At 42.7% G+C, this 20,819-nt stretch overlaps 1 protein-coding gene across 16 annotated transcripts in view; it reads right to left on the bottom strand.

The window, feature by feature from the left end:
* The window catches only part of LOC133373493 (uncharacterized), a 67,872-nt gene that overhangs the window by 10,036 nt on the left and 37,017 nt on the right, over positions 1 to 20,819 (bottom strand). For all 16 annotated transcript variants that reach the window (XM_061603329.1, XM_061603330.1, XM_061603316.1 and 13 more), the window contains 4 exons: positions 18,236 to 19,215; positions 6,449 to 6,500; positions 6,231 to 6,333; positions 678 to 841 (listed from right to left, as the gene is read on the bottom strand). In XM_061603329.1, coding sequence (XP_061459313.1) covers positions 678 to 841; positions 6,231 to 6,333; positions 6,449 to 6,500; positions 18,236 to 19,215 — 1,299 coding nt within the window. The remainder of the gene's footprint in view (positions 1 to 677; positions 842 to 6,230; positions 6,334 to 6,448; positions 6,501 to 18,235; positions 19,216 to 20,819) is intronic.

Raw genomic sequence — 20,819 nt, forward strand, 5'->3', positions numbered from 1 at the left:
TTCGCTCCCACAGGAGGGAGTGATGGCCACCAACATGAATGGCTTGAAAACAGGATTAGACAGATTCATGGAGGATAAGGCTATCAGTGGCTACTAGCCATGTTAGCCATGTTCTGCCTCCACAGTCAGAGGCATCATGCTTCTAAATATCAGTTGCTGGGGACTGCAAGTGGGGAGTGTGCTCTTGCACTCAGGTCCCGCTTGCGGGCTTTTTCCAGGCATCTGGTTGGCCACTGTGAGAACAGAATGCTGGACTAGATGCGCCATTGGTCTGATCCAGCAAGCTCTTCTTATGTGCTTATGAGGCACTGTGGGAAATTAAAATGGTGGCTAAAGCCAGCCGCTTGGTGTTGCTCAGAATGCTAGGATGGGGGAAAAAACAGTAAGGAAGAAGGAAGCAAACCATAGGGGAACAATTATTTTGTAGGAAATTTTAAAACAAAATCTGCCACCAGGAAATTTAGATTATTTATTTTGGCATTTTCCTGCATAGGGATTATAGGTAAGCATTTTAAATAAGTCCCTTGTTGTATGCTGGGGTTATAGGTGGGTCCTCCTGGTTCAGAAAAAGCTGAGGACTACTGCTTGAACATGCATGAGCGAATCAAACCTTCAGAATGCTGAAGAAATGCATCACAAAAACCCTTTCACTGAAAATACACAAAGAGCTGCTCTACCTGTGTTCTGTAGGAGGTAAAACTTAAGCCCCCAGCTCCAGGGCTGGCTGAAATGATAAACACCTCATCGCTTCCAGACTCTGTAGTCACTGCCGACATTGAAGAAGGTACATCCAGATCTGTTTGCGGAGAAGAGCACTCCATGCTGCCATCGCAGGAAGTGACTATGGAAAATACAAAGATTGATGATGATGATGATGATTGAAATAGGGCAGGGGTGGGGAACCAGTGGCCCTCCAGATGTTATTGGACTACAACTCCCAGCAACTGTGACTATTGGCCTTGCTGGTTGGGGCTGATCCAACAACAATTAGAGGGATCCATATCCACCATCCTTTTACTCTTGGCTGGCAGTGGCTCTCCAGGGTTTCAGACAGGGGTCTTTCCCAGACCTATCTAAACAAGTCAGAGATTGAACCTGGGCTCTTCTGCATGCAACACATGTGCTCTAACACAACAGTATGGCAGTCCATCCCCTCTTCTACTTAACCCAGGAATTTTACCCTTAGAATCTTACCCTTAGAATGGGAAGGCAACTTAGGTCCCTCCAAATACTTCAGACTACAACTTTGCAGCATCCCTAACCGCTGGCCGTGCTAGCTGGGACTGGAATGTAATGACATCTGAGTTGCCGCAGGTTCCCAATTCCTGAAGTAGGGGATAGAATATTATCACATCCCCAGAATAATTGCCATCCTAGGATCCCCACTTGGACTCCTTATCTGGGCCTCTGGAGTGGCATCCCTTTGTCTGAGTACAAGGTTCCTATTGATGTTTTCACTAAGGTTCTATAACAACTGCTAATTACATAACAAAACTGGTCTTGGATTGTACTACTTCAAATTGCACGATTTGTTGTTGTTTTGTTGCATAGTTGAATACTCCCCTCGGAAAACACACACACACCACAAATTTCTATAACCAGAAAATGATTCATAACAGGTAATGCTTCTTATGTAGCTATCTCTGCAACAAGCACATTTTATCTTTATTGGGTTTTGTTTTGGTTTAACATAGGAATATTCAGTAAGGAAGTATGTGTATAAGAGAGAGGATACCAGTGCTTCCGAAGACCATCTCTGGAATCGGATAAACTAAACATTCATATGACCCGCTAACCTTGCTTTACATGCTGGATCAGCTGGGTTGCACATAATGCCAAACCATGGTTTAGTGCAACATTTAGCAAGCGTCGGGCTCACATGCTTCCCCCTCCCACATGTTGGAAGTGGGGCAAGAGCAACTCCTATTTGGGTTCTTTTGTTTGTACTCCAGAAGGAAGATAGAGTTAGGATCCTTCAGCTGGCTAGGCTTGCCTACCTTTACCTGTGCTCTTCTCTGCTTAACTTCCTTCTGTTGTAAACTGATATGCTCAGGGAAGCTGACCTGCCCCTCCTTCCTTTGTCTTCTTCTTCTTTGACTGTCTGAGGAGAGAGGAGACATCTCTGTCTTTGTTCTCTCTCCTGAGCAATGAGGGCAATACCCAAGTCTGGGCATTGTGCCTCCAACATAGTTAGAACTAGGTACACCTTTCCTATCTACTATGTATTTCTATAAATAAAGTAGCTTTTCTCATTTTACTAAGTCTTAAATCTCAGTGATCTAAATGCAGGGTAGAAGCCTGCTTCTTAGGTAAATATACACACTGGCACATGCAGCTCAGACCGCTGAATCACTCTACTTTGCATATTTCCATAACACCACAAGCCCAGGAGTTATGTGTACACCAGGAATCCTGGCTTAACAAAGATGGCTTCATAATCTATGTTAAGCTGTGTGGGAGGAGGAGAAGGGAGGGGAACTGCATGAACTTAACTTTTAGATTCACTGAGTTTGTCCATGTAGCACTAAACTATGGCTTTATTGTTACATGCAACCCAGACTGTTTTGGTTGGTAGTACTCTGAGGCTACACTTATGAGCTGTTGCTGGCAGCAGGGGGGAGGAGTTGTGCCAGCAAGGGGAAAAGCAAGAGCAAGAAGGGGTAAAGCAGGCGTGGGGACACCTCAGCCCTCTCAATGTGGCCCCCAAGACACTCCCCAGGCCATATCCCCTCCCTAGCCCACACTAGGGTTGCCACATTCATGGCCTGAGACTGATCCTGTATCTTTAGGATAAGAGAAAGTCAGCCAAGTGCAGATGTTCTTGCAACACTGTAATGAGAAAAACCACAAGGTGGAACTCTCCCTACCCCCTGCACAACTTTTAAAGATACAGAAGACCTCTTGGAGGCCGGGTCTGGCAACCAAGAGGTCTTCTGTATCTTTAAAGGTTGTGCAGGAAGAAGGGAGAATTCCTCCTTGTGGATTTTCCCATTGCAGTGTAGCAAGACCACCTGCACTTGGCTGACTTTCTCTTATCCTAAAGATACAGGATCAGTCTCAGGCCATGAGCCTGGCAACCCTAGCCCACACCCCTCACTGGCCCTGCTTTGCCACCCTCCTTGGGTGCTTTTGCCCGCCCAGGATGTGTCTTTGAACTGATAATGCCTCCTGTTTGCCTAGATGGAGACCAGAAGGAGATGTGAGTGGGCAGGGAAACTATCCTATTTAGATTAACGGCTCAACCCACTTTCACTTTCATGACTGGCAGGTGGTCCCTGAAAGGCTGCCCAGAAGGGAATGTGGCCCTTGAGCTGAAGAAGGTTCCCCACCTCTGGCATAAAGCAAACCAAAAAGCCCTTTTAAAGGGCCATACTACATGCAATGTTACTTACATTAATCCAATTTGCATGCATACTTTTAACTCTTTCTTCCTGAACCCTCTCAGAAGCTGCTATTTACATTTCAAGGGAAGCCTTGATTGGAACTAATAGGAATTTCTCTTGAACTGCAAAACTAGCTTCAGGGGGTAGATTGTTGTCCAGTACACGGCAGGGAGAGTAGGGGTTTAAACTTCCCTTCCCACCCTCTGTGTCCCAAGGCTGCAAAGTTTTCCCCATGGCTTCCATTTACACAACAAAAAGGTGTACATTTATAATATTCATGCAGTTAACATCTCCTCCTCTCTCTCTTTTTCAGATTGCTTAATATAAAATTATCTCTAAAGAAAAAAGAACTGTTACAAGAAATATGCAACAAAAACAATCAACACAAATGGCTAATAAATATATTCTGATATCAGTACCATAACTGGGTACTGATGGTAATTCCTTCTCCTTCTAACCTCCCAACTCAACACCTTCTAGCCTCTTGGCTCTCACCTTTGGCCAGGGCAAATTCATGGGTCACCCCCAAATCTCTCACAACAAAGAAGGTCCCCTGAACCTGCTGACTAGTCTGTCAGTCTATGATTCAACTTCACTAAAGTTGAAATAAAGGGGGGGCACTTCTACCGCTTTGACTCCTCCAAAGGACAACCCAAAGGGATGGTCCCCTTTGGTTTCTTCCCTTCAGTGGCACTCCTTCAGTGTCGGTGCCACCTTGCAACATATTGAAGGACTTGCTTTTATGGGCAAGCACCAAGGTATGATGATGCTTCCTCAGACTGCCCTCATCTGTGTCCTATTCAGCAGTCAGTACCTCCCACAGCCAGTTCTAGGCTGTAGCAGGCTTAGTGAGTTTTGTGGGGAGGAGCTAAATTATGGCAAATAGGCCTCGCTCCACCCTAAAAGCTAAAGTTTTCCACTTACAGAAATTATCTCAGTCAAAAAAGGTGCGGCAATGAATTCTGACAAAACTCTTAAAGAGAGAAGGAAAGCAAAAGGAGACAGAAACACAGTCAGAACCCAAAATGCAATAATACATCGACTAGTACATAGGGACAAAGAGAAATATTACAATAGTTATTGTATAGAAATAGAAGAAGACAAAAAGGTAGAACAAGAGCCCTATTCGAAAAGATTAGAGAAATTAAAGGGAGATTTAAACCAAGAGTAGGGATGTTGAATAATAAACCAGGGAACACACTGACTGACCTAGATGAAATAAAAGGAACATGGAAATAATACACTGAAGAACTCTATAAAAGAGATGCAAGGATGACAGATTCATTCACGGAAGAACTGTATGACAAAGAACCAGAAATTTTAGAATGTGAGGTGAAAGCTGCTCTTAAAATATTTGGAAGAAATAAATCACCAGGAACAGGTGGCATACCAATAGAGTTGCTACAAGTTACTAAACTACATCTATCCAATTTTTGACAAAAAATTGTCAACAAATATGGAAAACAAAACAATGGCCCACAGACTGGAAGCGTTCAATATACATCCCAATTCAAAAGAAATGGGATCCCAGGGAATGCAGTAATTATCAAACTATTGCCTTAATATCCCATGCAAGTAAAATAATCCTCAAGTTTCTACAACAAAGGCTCTTACCATATATGGAGTGAGAAATGCCAGATGTCAAAGCGAGATTTAGAAAAGGAAGAGGTACCAGAGATCATATCGCTAACATACGTTGCATAATGGAATGGACCAAGGAATTTCAGAAGAAAATCACCCTGTGCTTTTTAGATTACGGCAAAGCCTTTGATTGTGTAGACCATGAAAAACTATGGAATGCTTTAAAAGAAATGGGGGTGCCACAGCATCTGATTGTCCTGATGCACAACCTATACTCTGGACAAGAGGCTACTGTAAGGACAGAATATGGAGAAACTGATTGGTTCCCCATGGGAAAGGGTGTGAGACAGGGATGTATTTTATCACCCTATTTGTTTAATCTATATGCAGAACATATCATACGGAAAGCAGGACTGGACCAAGATGAAGGAGGTGTGAAAATTGGAGGGGGAAATATCAATAATTGAAGATATGCAGACGATATCATACTACTAGCAGAAACTAGTGATTTGAAATGAATGCTGATGAAAATTAAAGAGGAAAGCACAAAAGCAGGACTACAGCTGAACGTCAAGAAGACTAAAGTAATTACAACAGAAGATTTATGTAACTTTAAAGTCAACAACAAGAACATTGAACTTGTCAAGGATTATCAATACCTTGGCACAGTCATTAACCAAAAGGGAGACAATAGTCAAGAAATTAGAAGAAGGCTAGTACTAATGAGGGCAGCTATGTGAGAACTAGAAAAGGTCCTCAAATGCAAAGATGTATCACTGAACACTAAAGTCAGGATCATTCAGACCATGGTATTCCTGATCTCTGTGTATGGATGTGAAAGTTAGACAGTGAAAAAAATGGATAAGAGAAAAATCAGCTCATTTGAAATGTGTTGGAGGAGAGCGTTGCAGATACCATGGACTGCAAAAAAGACAAATAATTGGTGTTAGAATAAATTAAACAAGAACTATCATCAGAAGCTAAAATGATGAAACTGAGGTTATACTTTGGCCACATAATGAGAAGACATGATTTACTAGAAAAGACAATAATGCTGGGGACAACAGAAGGGAGTAGAAAAAGAGGAAGGCCAAAGAAGAGATGGATTGATTCCATAAAGGAAGCCACAGACCTGAACAGGATGGTTTATAACAGATGCTATTGAGGGTCACTGATTCATAGGGTCGCCATAAGTTGAAATTGACTTGAAGGCACATAACAGATGAATTCTGAAAACAATGCTTTTCCTAACCTTTTGCTACTCACCTGCTCCGTTTCCGTCAACAGAGTGGTTGTTGTTTTCATTCTCTTGACTTGGCGTCACCAGCTGGAGCTCATTGATATCAATGGCAGCATTCTGGATCCCATTCTACAACTCAAAACATTCCCCAGTCAACATCTTCAGGCAGACAGCAACAAGAATCAAAGAGAGGAAAACCAAGAACCTGCACAAATCAGCAAGATCACAAACTATTAGCACTAACCTCTTGATCACTGAGTACATCCAAAGAGCTCCTTTTGGGACACAATTTCTTCCTGAGGGATTCGGGAATGGGAGAGAAAAAAAGAGTCAAGAGGAAACATCATATTTATGTACATTTTAGCAGCCCCTCCAGCCGGAAGGTCAGCAGTATCTATTAGTCCAGGGGGAGGATGGGAGACCTCAGGAATGGGAGCCAAAGACAGCCTCCAGTCCTCTCTGTCTGGGCCTCGGAACTGTCCCAAGGCCACTCTCCTCACTAGACCTGCATCACACTCTCCTTAAGTATTTTTGCCTGACTGAATTGTGTCACTGGCCTCTGATAATGGTTCTTGCTTGCCTGGATGGAAGATAGGGGGTGGTGGTGAGCTAGCCTACAGTATAAAGGTGAAATATACATTTATTGCTCCACCCACTTTTGTCTCTGGTCCCACCCACTACTGGCATATGGCCCCTGGAAGGTTGCCTAAAAAGAAATGCGGCCCTTGGGCTGAAAAAATGTTTCCCATCTTTGTATAAGTCTTTTAGGAAGAAAGGCACAAACACTGTAGTCTTTTTAGATCCAGGTTAAGATACATTTAGTTGCCCAGGCTTTCTTTTCTTTTTTAAACTGCATTGTTTTAGCTGGTTGAATATTTGTTGGTTTATTACTTCACTGATTCTATTGTGTTTCAATTTTTATTTTTTATATTAATATCATATTGATATTTTGTTCACATATACCACCCTGGAATCCATATTTGGATGAAGGCACAGTTTATAGACATTGTCTAAATAAATAATTAATAAATCAGCTCAGAGAAGGAAAATGCAAATCTCTTCAGAGATTTTAGGCAAGGTGTTTCCAGAAAGATCAGAGAAGTAGGATTGGAGTTGTAGAAGGCATCTGACGCCACAATTTATTGTGTCTGCTGTTCTGCATCTGAAAAATTCTTAGCTCACTCTTAATTCAAGGATTTCAGAACAAGTTAAAGCATTTTTTTTTCTAAAATCAAATATCTGTACAGTTAAGGACAGGAAAAAACACAAATTAAATTTTCCAGAATAAAATATAACACCAAAACGCAGTAGTGAATGCATACATCATAAATGTCCAGGCACACATACATGTTTTAACGAGGCATAAAAAGGTTGGCACCTGATTTACTTCAGGCAGGGGGAAGGGAGGATTTCCGTACATGGGTGCTATAACACACACAGTGTTTCCCCTGGTAACGGGAAAATGAGAAGAGCCTTCTTCACTGATCTAACACCTTGGGCAGACTGATATAGGAACAATTGTTTCTTTAGATCAATTGTGTGGAAGCTTTGGCCCTCCAGATGCTGCTGAACAACTCCCACCACCCCTGGCCATTGGCCATGCTTGCTGTGGCCAATGGGAGTTGTAGTCCAGCAACATCTGGAGAGCCAAAGGTTCCCCATGCCAGCTTTAGATACATAAGAAGAGCCTGCTGGATCAGGCCAATGGCCCATCTAGTCCAGCATCCTGTTCTCACAGTTACCCATGGGAAACCCACAAGCAGGACCTGAGTGCAAAGAGCACTCTCCCCTCCTGTGGTTTCCAGCAACTGGTATTTGGAAGCCTGGCCCCAATAACTGGGCCCCAAGTCATGTAAGGGCTTTATAGGTCAATACAAGCATATAAAATTCAGCCTAGAAATGAACAGGGAGCTAATGGAGATTTTTCATACAGTGTTATGTGATCCATATTATCTGCCTCAATCAGTGTTCTCGCAGCGGCATTCTGCCCTAGCTATAGTTTCCGAACAGTCTTTAAGGACAGTCCCATGCACAGCACATTACAGTAATCCAAACAGAAGGTTACCAGAGCATGTGTCATGGCTAATACACTCATACATGAATACAGATACAAAATGCATCTAAATAGATAAAAGTGTATACATATGTGTGGAAATATTCGTAAATAATGTAAATGCCAAATAACTTTTCCAAAATAGTTCAGTTTATATTTTCCCCGGCAACATATGTTTACTTCATCCTGCATTCTTTCATTCTAATAAGAGATAAATAAACTCAATGTTTCAATAAAAGTGTCCTCTCTTTGCCTACCCTCCCTAACACTAACCACATTTGTAAGTTTAACCATTTGCACAATGTCCCAGATTTTACTATTCTTGTTCTTTATTCATCGCCTTCCATGTGTCCCACAGTGATAAACAAAATACTGTAAGAACAGCTAAAAAAGAGAGTTAAAAACAGCACAAAAAGCAGCTAAATATGGATTTAAAAACAATACAAAGTGAACACCCATGGCAGAGACCTATTCATCCAGCTGGGAAAGCTTGTCAGAACAAAAATGTCTTCAATTGTTTCCAGAAAGTGCAGATAGTATCGTATCTCAACCAGAATGCTGTTCTCCAGAACACTGAAAACCCTGATCCAAGTTAGCCTTGCTCCAAGTTGTAATTAGACAATCTTCTATTTTTGGTATTTCTGGTTTTTTCCATGCTCTAGCATGGTGCTATATGTAAATAGATGATCATTTCTTGATCTGTGGCAAAACTATGTCTATCCAAGAAAGGCCGAAGCTGGTGAAGCAGCTGGAACTGGAACAAGTAACACTGAGACCACCTGAGCCCCCCTCCAGTGACAAAAAGTACCCCCCCAGACTACAAACGTGCTCTTTAAGGGGGAGTGTCATAGAATTGTAGAGCTGGAAGAGTCCTATAAGACCATTGCATCCAACCCCCTACTCAATACAGGAATCCAAATTAAAGCATACCCAACAGGTGGCTTTCCATCTGCCTCTTTAATTCCTCCAGTGTTGGAGAGCCCACCATGTATCTAAGTAATTGGTTCTAACAGTTAGGAAGTTTTTTCTTATGTTCAGTGAAATCTGGCTTCCTGTAAGTTGAGCCCATTATTCCGTGTCCTGCACTCTGGGATGATCAAAAAGAGATCCTGGCCCTCCTCTCTATGCCACCCTTTAAAGTACTTGAAGAGTGCTATCATATCTCCCCTCAGTCTTCTCTTCTCAATGCTAAACATGCCCAATTCTTTCAGTCTCTCCTCATAGGGCTTTGTTTCCACCTCCACCTGACTTTACTCTACCTGGTACAGGCTGCCTACCTAATTAATGGATCCAAAAAACACTCACAGTGCTTCAATGTTGTCAAGATTCAGCCTCAGTGTTTTGGCCCTTGTCTAGTCCATTACTGCCTCCAAGTCCATCAGCTGTAAGGCCTCACCTGATTTCAGTGACAATTAGAAGTGGAGCTGGGTGTACTGCTGGCTCCATTTTCCAAATCCCCTGATGACCAGTTGCTTTGTATAGATGATAAAAGCATGAAGGACAAGATGGAACCCTGTGGGACCCCACAACATAATTGCCATGGGTTACAGCAGAAGTCCTCCAATGCTATTTTCTGGAATCGGTCCTATTAAGCATGGAGCCACCATAACACCATAGTCTCCATCTCACAGAGCTGTTCCAGCAAGATACTATGGAGAATGGTACCAACAGCCACTGAGTGATCCAAAAGAATCAACATCACCCTCTTCTAGAAGAGGTCATCCAAGGCTGTTTCAGTGCTACAATAGGGCCAAAAGCTAGACTGAAATGAATCTAAAGAATAAATTTCCTCCAAGCACTCCTGGAGCTGTCCAACCACTTCTCTCTCAAGTACCTTGCCCAAAAGGGGGATATTTGAAACTGGGTCCAAGGAGAGTTTCTTAAGGAACTGATGCAACATTGCCACCAGATTTACCACCTCCTGCATCCACCCAGTCAATCCCCTATGGTTAGCTGTTAATACCCACAAAGGGCAAGCATGCATGTGGTTGGCTGGACCTCTGCAAGGGACCTCTGCTTGGTGGAGATCACACCCACTATCTCCAGGCCCCACCCCTCACTAGTGTTGCTCTACACCCACCTTAAGTGCTTTTGCGTAGCTGGAATGTGGCCTTGAACTGTGACAATGCCTCTTGCTCACCTGGCTCAAAGATGGAGGGGGGAATGTGGCTTGCTGAACTACAGCTCCCATCATCCCTGGCCACTAGCCATGCTTGCTGGGGTTGATGGGAATTGTCGTTCAGTAACAGCTGGAGGGCCAAAGGTTCACCAGCCCTGCTTTAGCATATTAACAGATATTTATAAAAGCATCAGACAGCACTTCACACACAGGGCCTTCCAATTTATAAGCCTACAACTATACCTCTCTGTGTCTGTACACACACACACACACACACACACACACACACACAGAGGGTTTTTTGTGACAGTACTCACCAGTACAAAGTGACTTCTTTTGTTGCTGCATGGGGCAGCCATTTTGCGCTGGCACCTATGGCACTTGCATCAAGATATGAGTACCAGCACCTCATTTTTTTATCCCCAACAGCACTGTATATACACTAGGGATGTGCCAGAATTCCACTCAATTCAGATTTGGTACTGAATTTTCCATTAATTTGCCTATTCTCTATTGTTGAGGATTGGATTTTTATGCAGCGATGTTCTGTGGCTCTTTTCGAAAATGGTTTTTTAAAAAATCCTGCCTCTAAAATATTGATCTTAAGCATGATAATTTTATCAGTGTTTCCTTTGAAAATATCAATATAAATATCAATATATTTCTGAGGGGAAAAACGGACAGGTAAAAGCAGCAGCTAAGCACATAAAGAACTAACTTGAATCAATACCGGCCTGTTAGGTTGGCAGAATGCTTTCAAAACCGGCACCGGCCAACAGATCCCATCCCTAACACAGTAACACACACACACACACGTATATACATACAGTCCTTTTTTGGGTTAAAAAATGAGGTGCAGGTACTGAAACCTTAATAAAAGTGTTGTGGGAGCCAACACAAGGGGCAAGTGCTCCACCATGCCATCACAAAAAAGCTCTCTGGTGTCTGTCACCGAAGATAAAGACAGTCATTGGCTCTTAGCTAGTATAGTCAGCTTCAGAGTGCCATATAGCAAGGCCTGCTTGAGCTTTGCACTCTAAGGAACACTAAGTGGAAAAACTGAGCAAGGATGGCAGCCTTCGGTGCTTTATGTGAGGGACTGCGAGGGAAAAACAGGCTCATTCTCATCTGGCAAGACGGCTATAAACCCAGAGGTTGCCCTCAGAAACAGCTCCTTGGCAGGTCAGGCGTCACACTTTTTTCCCCCCCTGTTGCAGCCTCTTCTTATTTTGCAGCCACAGAGCAAAAAAGAAAAACCAACTTGGGACTCTGCAGGGCACGATTCAAATTAAATAAGGTGGAGAAGCCTCTTGTTCTTGGGGGCTTGAGAAAGAAGAGGGAAGAAAACAAGCTCACTGGTAACTCAGGCCTGGCCTCATGGCCAAAGGTAATTAGAATTATTGGCCAACCAACAACTGAGGCTTTCATTCCTTCCCCAGTCAGTAAACAAAGGGGACAGTGTGGCAAAATTTTGGAGTTTCCCCAGAGAGCTTGCTGTGGCTGAAGGGAATGAGTCTCTGACAGAATTTCTTGATGACACACATACATACACACACACAATGACCACACACACCCCCCCAGTTCATTAGAATGGCACCAGGGTGCCAAATGTGGCCTGCGCCATAGGCAGTGGCTGCTTTTAGCCAGCCACCAGGTGCACATTAAAACCAATAATAATGATCGTTTTTTTAATTTAAAAAAGGAGCATAGGAGACCTGAGGGAAGGGAAGGATTAGCCAAGTTCTAACTGGTTCTCCCAAGGACAAGGCATGGTGTGCAGGAGAAAGAAGGACACATTCTGAAAACTAAATGATTCCAAGGTCATTCACTTCTTTTGTGGAGGCATTTACCCACCCACCCCCACCACGGAGCAACTTAAGGCTTCCATCTTCTGGGTCAGCTAATTTGGGATGTTGTGCTTCGGATGCACTGAAGCTGAATGCTGTGGGTCTAGAGAACAGAAGAAACAGACCATATTTCCACTATACATTGAAAGCACTATGATATCACTTTAAACAAGCATGACTTAAGAATCCTGGGAACTGTGATTTGTTAAGGGTGCTGAGAGTTGTTAGGAGGCCCCTCTTTCCCTCACAGAGCTACTATTACCAAGGCTCTCTGGGAAGAGGGATTGATTGATTAACCACTCTGGGAATCGTAGCTTTGTGAGGGGAAAAAGGATCTTCAAAAAACTCCTTAGACAGAGATAATTAATAAGCTATATACTACTACTACTATAGTAGATAATTAACAAGCTAAAGCTATAGATTTGGGAGGGGGGGAGCCATGGCTGTTTTAGGTGGTATAACACTGCTTAATATGTATGGTGCAGATGTGGCTTAATAATTATAATTAATACACTTAGTATTTACACTGCAGCACTAGTGGTACAGTGATCTGGGGTCTTAGACCCCTTACTTTTTTGGAAGCAGGGTCCCAACAGGATCCCTGTGATTCCAGCATCCTACAAGCCAATCGCCATGAAAGGGGAGTGTGTTAGCCACTGAGAAGAGTCTTCTAACATGCTTCCTTGTCCTTTCCTTCTGATTGGAGCCAATCAGAGTGAAAGGAAGTCAGTCAGCCACTGAGAAGATTCTTCTCAGTAACTAACACTCTCCCCTTTCATGTTTATTGGCTCCTAGGGATGTCTGCTGTTGTGGGAGAAGGCATTAACAAGGATTCTAAAACCAGCAGCAAAAAGGGGGGAGGGGCTGTGGCTAACATGAAAGGGCCCTGCATTTCCAAATTTGCCACTACACTGCTCTGCAGCACTTTCCCCTCAGTGCTGGCATACCCTGCAGTAGCGGTGGGCAGGCTTGGGGTTAGCAGAGTGGTGGTGTTTTTTTTACAGGGCCAGACCAAGATATTTTGCTGCCTGAGGCAAAAAAAAAAAAAGGCACCTGCCTGATTCTGTGTACAAAAGCTGACCCAACTTGGAGTAGTGCCTCCTTCAACAATGGCAATGGGACAAAGTCCTCCACCACCATACTTGAGGGCAGCAGGCTAGGTTAGGGGGTGCTGGAAAGGCCATGTGGCTCACATGGCTCTGCCTGCTCTCCTCCCCTCATCATGCGCCCCCTGAAGCAGCTGCCTCACTCTACTCAGTGGCAGCCAGGTTTTTATTTAATTTTAAATCAATGAGACAAATTAGCCATAACAAGTGAGCTCCCATTGATTTCAGTGGGAAGTAATTTCAAGTAACTTAGACTGGAATCCAGTACATGTCTACTCAGAAGTAAGCTCCATTGGGTTCAATGGGAGCTCACTTTGTTATGGCTAATTTGTCTCATTGATTTCATTGGGGCCAAAGTAAGTGTGTCAGGATCCAACCCATTCGACTTAGAATGAAAGAATTCTGAGCTCAGTAATTGGCTTTGAACACCAGAACTGAACGGAATTCACAGCCTTTCTACAATGCAAGTCCACTCTTGGCTAGGGATGGGTGAATCTGTCAGTTTTGGTTTCTCTCAGTTGCTCGTTTTTCTAATCTTAAATTCAGTTCTCCCCATTTCCATATCAGCTTGCGATAAAAAAAACACTGTTATGAAGATTCATCAGTATTTTAGTGTGAATTTCTCCTAACATACACATTTTTGTATGCAGTTTTATCTAATATACACATTATTTGCAAAGCAAATTCTCTTGGTATAATGCATTTTAATGTTATTTTCACTATATGCATTTTTATGCACACTTTACCCCCAATATATGCATTTTTTTACACATTCTTTGGCTGGATAACTTCACTGCAAAATGTGGCCCTCCAGGCCTCTCTATCTGGCCCTCGGAACTCTCCTTGGGCCACATCCTCACTGGCCTTGCTTTGCACTACAAGTGTTTTTGCCTGGCTGGAATGTGTCCTTGAGCTATGGTAATATTTCTTGCATGGATGGAGTATAGAGAGGGGCATAGCATATGCAGAAACTAACCTACCGTACAAAGGTGAAATTCACATTTGCCACTCCACCCATTCTTGCCTCTGGCCCTGCCCATCACTAGTATGAGCTCTTCCACCCCAGAAGATTGCCTAAAATAATACCAGCTGCTGGGGAACAATAGTAGGAGACAGCTATTGTGCTTCTTTGTGTCCTGCTTGTGAACTTCCCAGAGACATCCAGTTGCCCACTGTACAAACAGAATGCTGGACTACATAGGCCAGGAATAGCCAACATGGTGGTCTCCCGATGTTTGGGACTATCAGCTCCAGCCACCATGACCAATGCTCAGGGATGATGGCAGTTGTAGTCCACAACAACTCTTGTTGGCTACTCCGACATAGGCCTTTGGTCTGATCCATCAGAGGGCCTTCTTATGTTTGTAGGGTTACCATTTAGAGCCCCCCTCCTATTGTATTGCAGGCTTTATGCAATGCAGCTATTTCCCAATATACCTAAACCAGTGCCCTTATAAGTGGTTCTACATACTGACTTGGTTCAGAGATAACACTATACCATGTTTTAGCACAGGGGTAGCCAACACAGGGCCCTTCAAATGCTGTTGAACTACAGTCCCCATCATCCCTGAATATTTGCCATGCTGGCTGAGACGGATGAGAGTTGCAGTCCAACAATATCTGGAGGGCACCATGATGGCTACCCCTGGTTTAGCACTACAGGTACAAACAGCAGCAAGCCCAGGGTTCACATCCTCCCTTCTTCCCTCTCCTCCTCTGACCTGGGGCTGCAAGAACATAAGAACATACAAAGAGCCCTGCTGGATCAGGGCAGTGGCCCATCTAGGCCAGCATCCTGCTCTCACAGTGGCCGTCCAGATGCCCATTATGGGAAGCCTGCTAGCAGGACCTGAGCACAACAGCACTCTCCCCTCCTGCATTTTCCAGCAACTGGTATTTGGAAGCATACCACCTCGAAAGAGTGAAGGCAGAGCATAGCCATCATGGCTAGTAGCCTTTGATAACCATTATCCTCCATGAATCTGTCTAATCCTCTTTTAAAGCCATCCAAGCTGGTGGCTGTCACGGCCTCTGATGGGAACAAATTCCACAGTTTAACTATGTGCTGTGTGAATAAGTCTTTTATTTTGTCTGTCCTGAATCTTCCAACATTCAGCTTCATTGGAAGTCCACAAGTTTTAGTGTTATGAGAGAGAGAGAAAAAAACTTTTCTCTATCTACTTTCTCCACACCATGCATAATACAGCCCAAACCCATTGTTCCTGCACAAATAGCAATTAGATTTTGCAAACTGCAACACATGCAACACTGGAGCGTAGGACGATGCCTTATACAGTGTCGGACCATTGGTTCATCTAGCTCAGTATTATCTACACTGACTGGCAGCAGCTCTCCAGGGTTTCAGGCAGGGTGCTCTCGTAACCCTACCTGGAGATGTCGGGGATTGAATTTGGGATCCTTCTGCACGCAAGGCAGATGCTCTACCACTGAGCTACAGCCCTTCCCCTAGTAGGAGACGAAGCATCCACTTCCAATTTTAAACTAACCAGAGTTTCTTATGTCATGTCCAAATCTGGAGGACTCTGATTAGTCAGTCAGTCAGTCAGTCAACACTTTATTGCTTGGCCATAGGCCATTGCATAACGAACATCCACAAATATTAAACAAATAAATTTAAAACAGTAAGGCATTAAAATTGCAATACATGCATATTCAGTGAACAACAATAAAATCTACCAACTGGTAGAGCTGTTCCTTTATATTCGTGGTAACTTACATGGCCGAGATACCCTATAAGTAAGTTACCAAAGGTTATCTCCTCCACAATCAATCCCCTGGTCTGAAAATTCTGGCATGAATTTTTTGGGCTGCCAGTGCGAAAAGGGAAACCCTGTATGTTATTGAAAAGTCTAAATCAGACATGAGGTAAAAATAAATTTGGTCGACAGTGATTAAGGACGGATTTGCCAGTAAGTTCTTCAAGAACTTATCCCAGGGGTGGGAGTACAAAGAGCAGACCAGAAGGTAATGGGGCAAATCTTCAACTTCCATAGAACCACATATGCAGAAGCGATCAGTCCACGGGGTTTGCATATAACGACCATCCAGCACTGCCTTTTGGCATGGTTTGGAATCGGAGTGCCGTAAAGGCCTGTCTGAGTTTTAATGGAAGGGGTCGAGCCAAATATGACGCTTTATAGTTGTCGACCTTATAAAGCCTGTACCATAAGGAAAATCTAGAGTTGTTAATAGCTAGCCTGTCTAGGTTAGCACCGTGTTGAAAAAAGGCGTCACGTAGCCTTGGTCTTGTATTTAAGGTCTTAAACATCTGTGGGAGAATGTGGTACAGGCGGTAGACTTTATCTATCCTGGCAGACCAATAATTATCACCTACAACCGATTCTGATTAGTTTAAACTGTTATTAACAAGCTGAAATAAAAAACCACAGTTTAATCCTGGCTTATTTGAACAAACCACAGTTTAAAGTATGGAAGGGGGAACATGCAGAAGCCAAGACTTGCTGCTACTAGTGCTCAACTATGGTTTAATACCACAGCCAAAAAGGGCCACTGAGTGACTATTGGTACAAACCAATGATTTGTAAACTGTGGTCTAACACTATAGAGCCTGATAGGGTTTGCCTCCCAGAATACAGTTTTGATGGTAGGATAAGTGAAAGAGTTGTTTTTTTTTGGTATTTTTTAAGTAAGTGTGCAAAGTTGCCTACAAATGTAATTACGCATCTGTGCTGGAAATGTTTGTAGATATTTAAATTGTTTTATCATTTGTCACCCTGGGAGGAAGGGTGAGAAATAATTTTGAACAAACAAACAAACCACCACTCAAAACAAAGGAAAAGAAATAAAATTATTTAAATTCGTTGATTTGTAGAGGCCTTTCAACAACAAAAACGATCTGAGGTATAAAGGACAGTAAAAAGACATCCACAGCTGCCCTCATATGATGCCTTTAGTGAATGCATGTTCTATAAGATCCTTGAGTCTGCACTTACGGCAAAAAAAAAAAAAGCTGTTTTTTCTGGCTTTTCATGCTTTGCACCCAGACACAAAGGTAACACTTGAAGTTGTTCCTCAATGAAAGAAATACTAAGTAGATTAATCTTATGAATTTCAGTTGATTTATTAATCAATATAATCTGCATGAATTTGCATACAAGAAAAATATTCTAAAGAGAAAAAGAGAGAACATACTTTACGTTTTCAGATGACAGACGCACGTATTGCAGCCGGCATCATCTTGAACGCCTGTTCACAGTTAAAAGCTACAGGGCTTTTGTTGTTGTTACATATGCAGTTTAAATTTTTAAAAACCCTATTGCCCCATTAGCCTGGCGCAACTTTTGAATCAATTAAAATGTTTTTCACTTCTTAATTTAATGAAACAATCAAACATAGCCGTAGTAATATTCCCAGCTTATGACTGAGAATGATAGTTCTCAAATTATAGTTAATGGTAGGAATGGACGAATAGCAATTTCAGTTCTCTCAGTTTCCCATTCTTCCAATCTTAGATTCAGTTCTCCACATTTCCATGTTTGTATTTGTTTTTAATCCTCATTAAAATTCATCAGCATTTTAGTGAGTTTTCCTAACCACATTTTGTATACAGTTTTAGCTAATATACACATCTTTGCAAGCAATTTTCCCCACTGAAATGCATTCTTGTATGTTATTTTCAATAATATATGCATTTTTATGCCCAGTGTAGTCAAATATGTGCCTTTTTTGTACACATTACTTGGCTGGCGAACTGCATTGCAAAATTCAAAGACGTGCGAATTTTGAAGGAGGGCTGTGTTCTGGTTTGCATATTGTTTCAGAAAGTGTAAATGTGGTAGGTTCACCTTTAAACGTGAACTGAATTGAATTTCTCCCCTATCCCCAGTTAAGGGGTCAAAAATGAATCAACAACAGCAGCACTTACCTGCAAGCTATACAGAGTGAGGACAAAAGAACAAGTGCAAAGAAGATGATCCCTGCTATGATGACCAGCATGATAATATTTTCTGTCCCCTCCTTTGAGTCACTCATGGCAATCAATTCTGTGTCATTCTTGTACTCAAACAGCATTGCAAAGCCTCGCCCACGATCCGTCGTCGTGATCAGCTCCACAATGACTTCTACCATCTTCAGAGAAGACCCAAAAGTCATGTTCTTGTTCAGTGGTGAATTTGTTCCACAGAAGCGAGAAGAAAAGGCAATGAGATCGGAGACATATAGGACATCATGGGGGCAAATGTCAGCTGAAGACTGTGGAACGGAGGAAGTGTCCATTGGCAACACCATTGCTGAAATGGCCACAGCCTCTCCAGAAGTATCATTTCCTATTGGATGGCTACGGACGTCAGAATCTTCATTTCTCCCCCTAGCAGCAAGGTGAGCAAACAGTATTTTGTCATTTGGGTCTTCATCCTCCTGCACTCCTCCAGTAATCTGTTCCGGCAAAGTGACACCAGTTGCTCCCATGAGTGGTAGCTCACTAGGCTGAGTAATGGCTAACTCTTTGGGTTCTTGTATATGCAGGAATTGGTTGGACTCCTGTTTCTGAGAAGTGGCCTCTTGAAATTTATCATTGTGGAGACTGTAAAAATCCTTTGAGTGAGACTCTTCAAAAATGGCAGTCTTAGTAGGAAAGGTGCTGGGGAAGTCTGCATTTTCCTCAGTGGGGGAAAACTCCTTGTAGGTATTTTTCGGAAGGGAAAGAAAACCACTCCAGGAGTGTGGATTCTCACTTATGCTTTCAAATACATCGAAGTCAAAAATTTCCAACATTAGGTATGTTCCAGCAGGGATAAAGAACTGCCAGACACAATGCATGCCAGATGAATAATTGTTTGGGAAACCCGGTGATAAAATAAGGCCTCTTTCCATCAAGTTGAACTGTGCACCACAAGAATAATATACCTGAAATGTAAAAATGAAACAAAAAGTCTTAGTTGCCTTTAATAAAGATCTATTAACTCAACCAGGCATTTCCCCCTGCCCTCTTTCAATGTGGCCAACAAGACTGCCAGTTGTGGAAGGTCAGCCCTGGGATCTCTTAGAAGGCAAGCTGAAGCCTTTTCCCCAAGACACTTCCCCTTCCTCAAAATTATGATCAGCTTGGACCCCAAGCATGTCCTCAAACCTTCTGTTTTGCTCTACCTCTTCTCTGTGTAATTGGTCACTGGCACCTGTCCCCACCCCATGCAAACTTCCTGTTCCTGCTAGCTGCCACGGAGAATCTTTGCAGACACTATGCCTTTGAATAACAGTTGCAGGGAATCACAAGTGGGGAGTGCACTGTTGCACTCAGGTGATGCCTGTGGGCTTCCTATAGGCATCTGGTTGGCCACATTGAGAACAGGATACTGAACTAAGATGTCCTTTGTCCTGACCCAGCAGAGCTCATCTTATGTTTTTAATCTTTCCTGCAAAGCTTGTAGATTTAGTACAGTACCTCTCCTTGTTCCTGCCTTGTTTCCCAGCAGTGCTGGCCCTGTTATTAGACAGCGTGAGGTAGCTGCCTCAGGCAGAAGATGGTATGGGGCAGGGAGTGGTCAGAGCTGCATGTGCCACATGGCCTGCATTGCCCCAATAAACAGGTGAAGACACACCTCTTTAGGCAATAATTCCCTAATCTCCTAACTTGAACCTCTGGTATCAATTGCTATTTTACCTGTTTTAATCAGTATGCTTTTTAAAATCTGGCTTATTTTTGTATGTTTTAATAATAGTGGATGCTTATTTTAATGTTTTGATGAAATTGTTTTATTAAACAATTATTTAAATTGTTTTATTGTGTATTTTATATTTTTATACTTGTAAACAGAAGCCATTTTGGCAAATAAACAGTTTTTAGATTATATAATAATAATTAATAATAGGTTGTATCCAACATAGCACGACGATAAAGTGACTTGGCAGTATACTTGTTCCCCTGGTGAAATGTTTTGTGCCAGCAAACGTTGTTGTAGAAGAGAATGCACAAGCAAGTTGCTAGTAACTTTATTGTACAATCTGCAGTGTGTTTCCGCTAGCACAATGGTTGTATTAGATTTGTCTGTCACACAACATTGAAACTCACCCATCTGCTAGTACAAGAGCCCTTGCTCTAGCAGACAGAGAACATTGGATACTGCATCAGCAACATAGCCTCCTGCTGCCATGAAGCACAATAGGGAATGCTGTCAATCACCAGTGCTGATGTAAGATTCAACTGACAGTCTGGTCAGCTTCTGTTCATGGAGTAGGAAGGGGCACTATCATGCCCTTTGTAAGCTGGTCCTACTCCCTAGCCCCACTAGAATTCAACCTGCCCTTCAACTCCACAGCTTTACTATCTGCTTGTATTTCAACCCACCATCCCTGTTCAGAGTATTTTCCTGGACCTGAACTCAGTTTAGCTCTGTTCCAGACAACCAAAAATGTATACAATGTATACAAGATGAGAGGGAAATTGCGTCAGTGCTAGCCTTACCATTAGGGAGAGTGAGGCTATTTTCACTATTTAGGGACAGTGTGGTTGT

This window comes from Rhineura floridana, chromosome 19 (assembly GCF_030035675.1).
Source record: "Rhineura floridana isolate rRhiFlo1 chromosome 19, rRhiFlo1.hap2, whole genome shotgun sequence".
In the NCBI taxonomy this organism is placed as follows: Eukaryota; Metazoa; Chordata; class Lepidosauria; order Squamata; family Rhineuridae; genus Rhineura; species Rhineura floridana.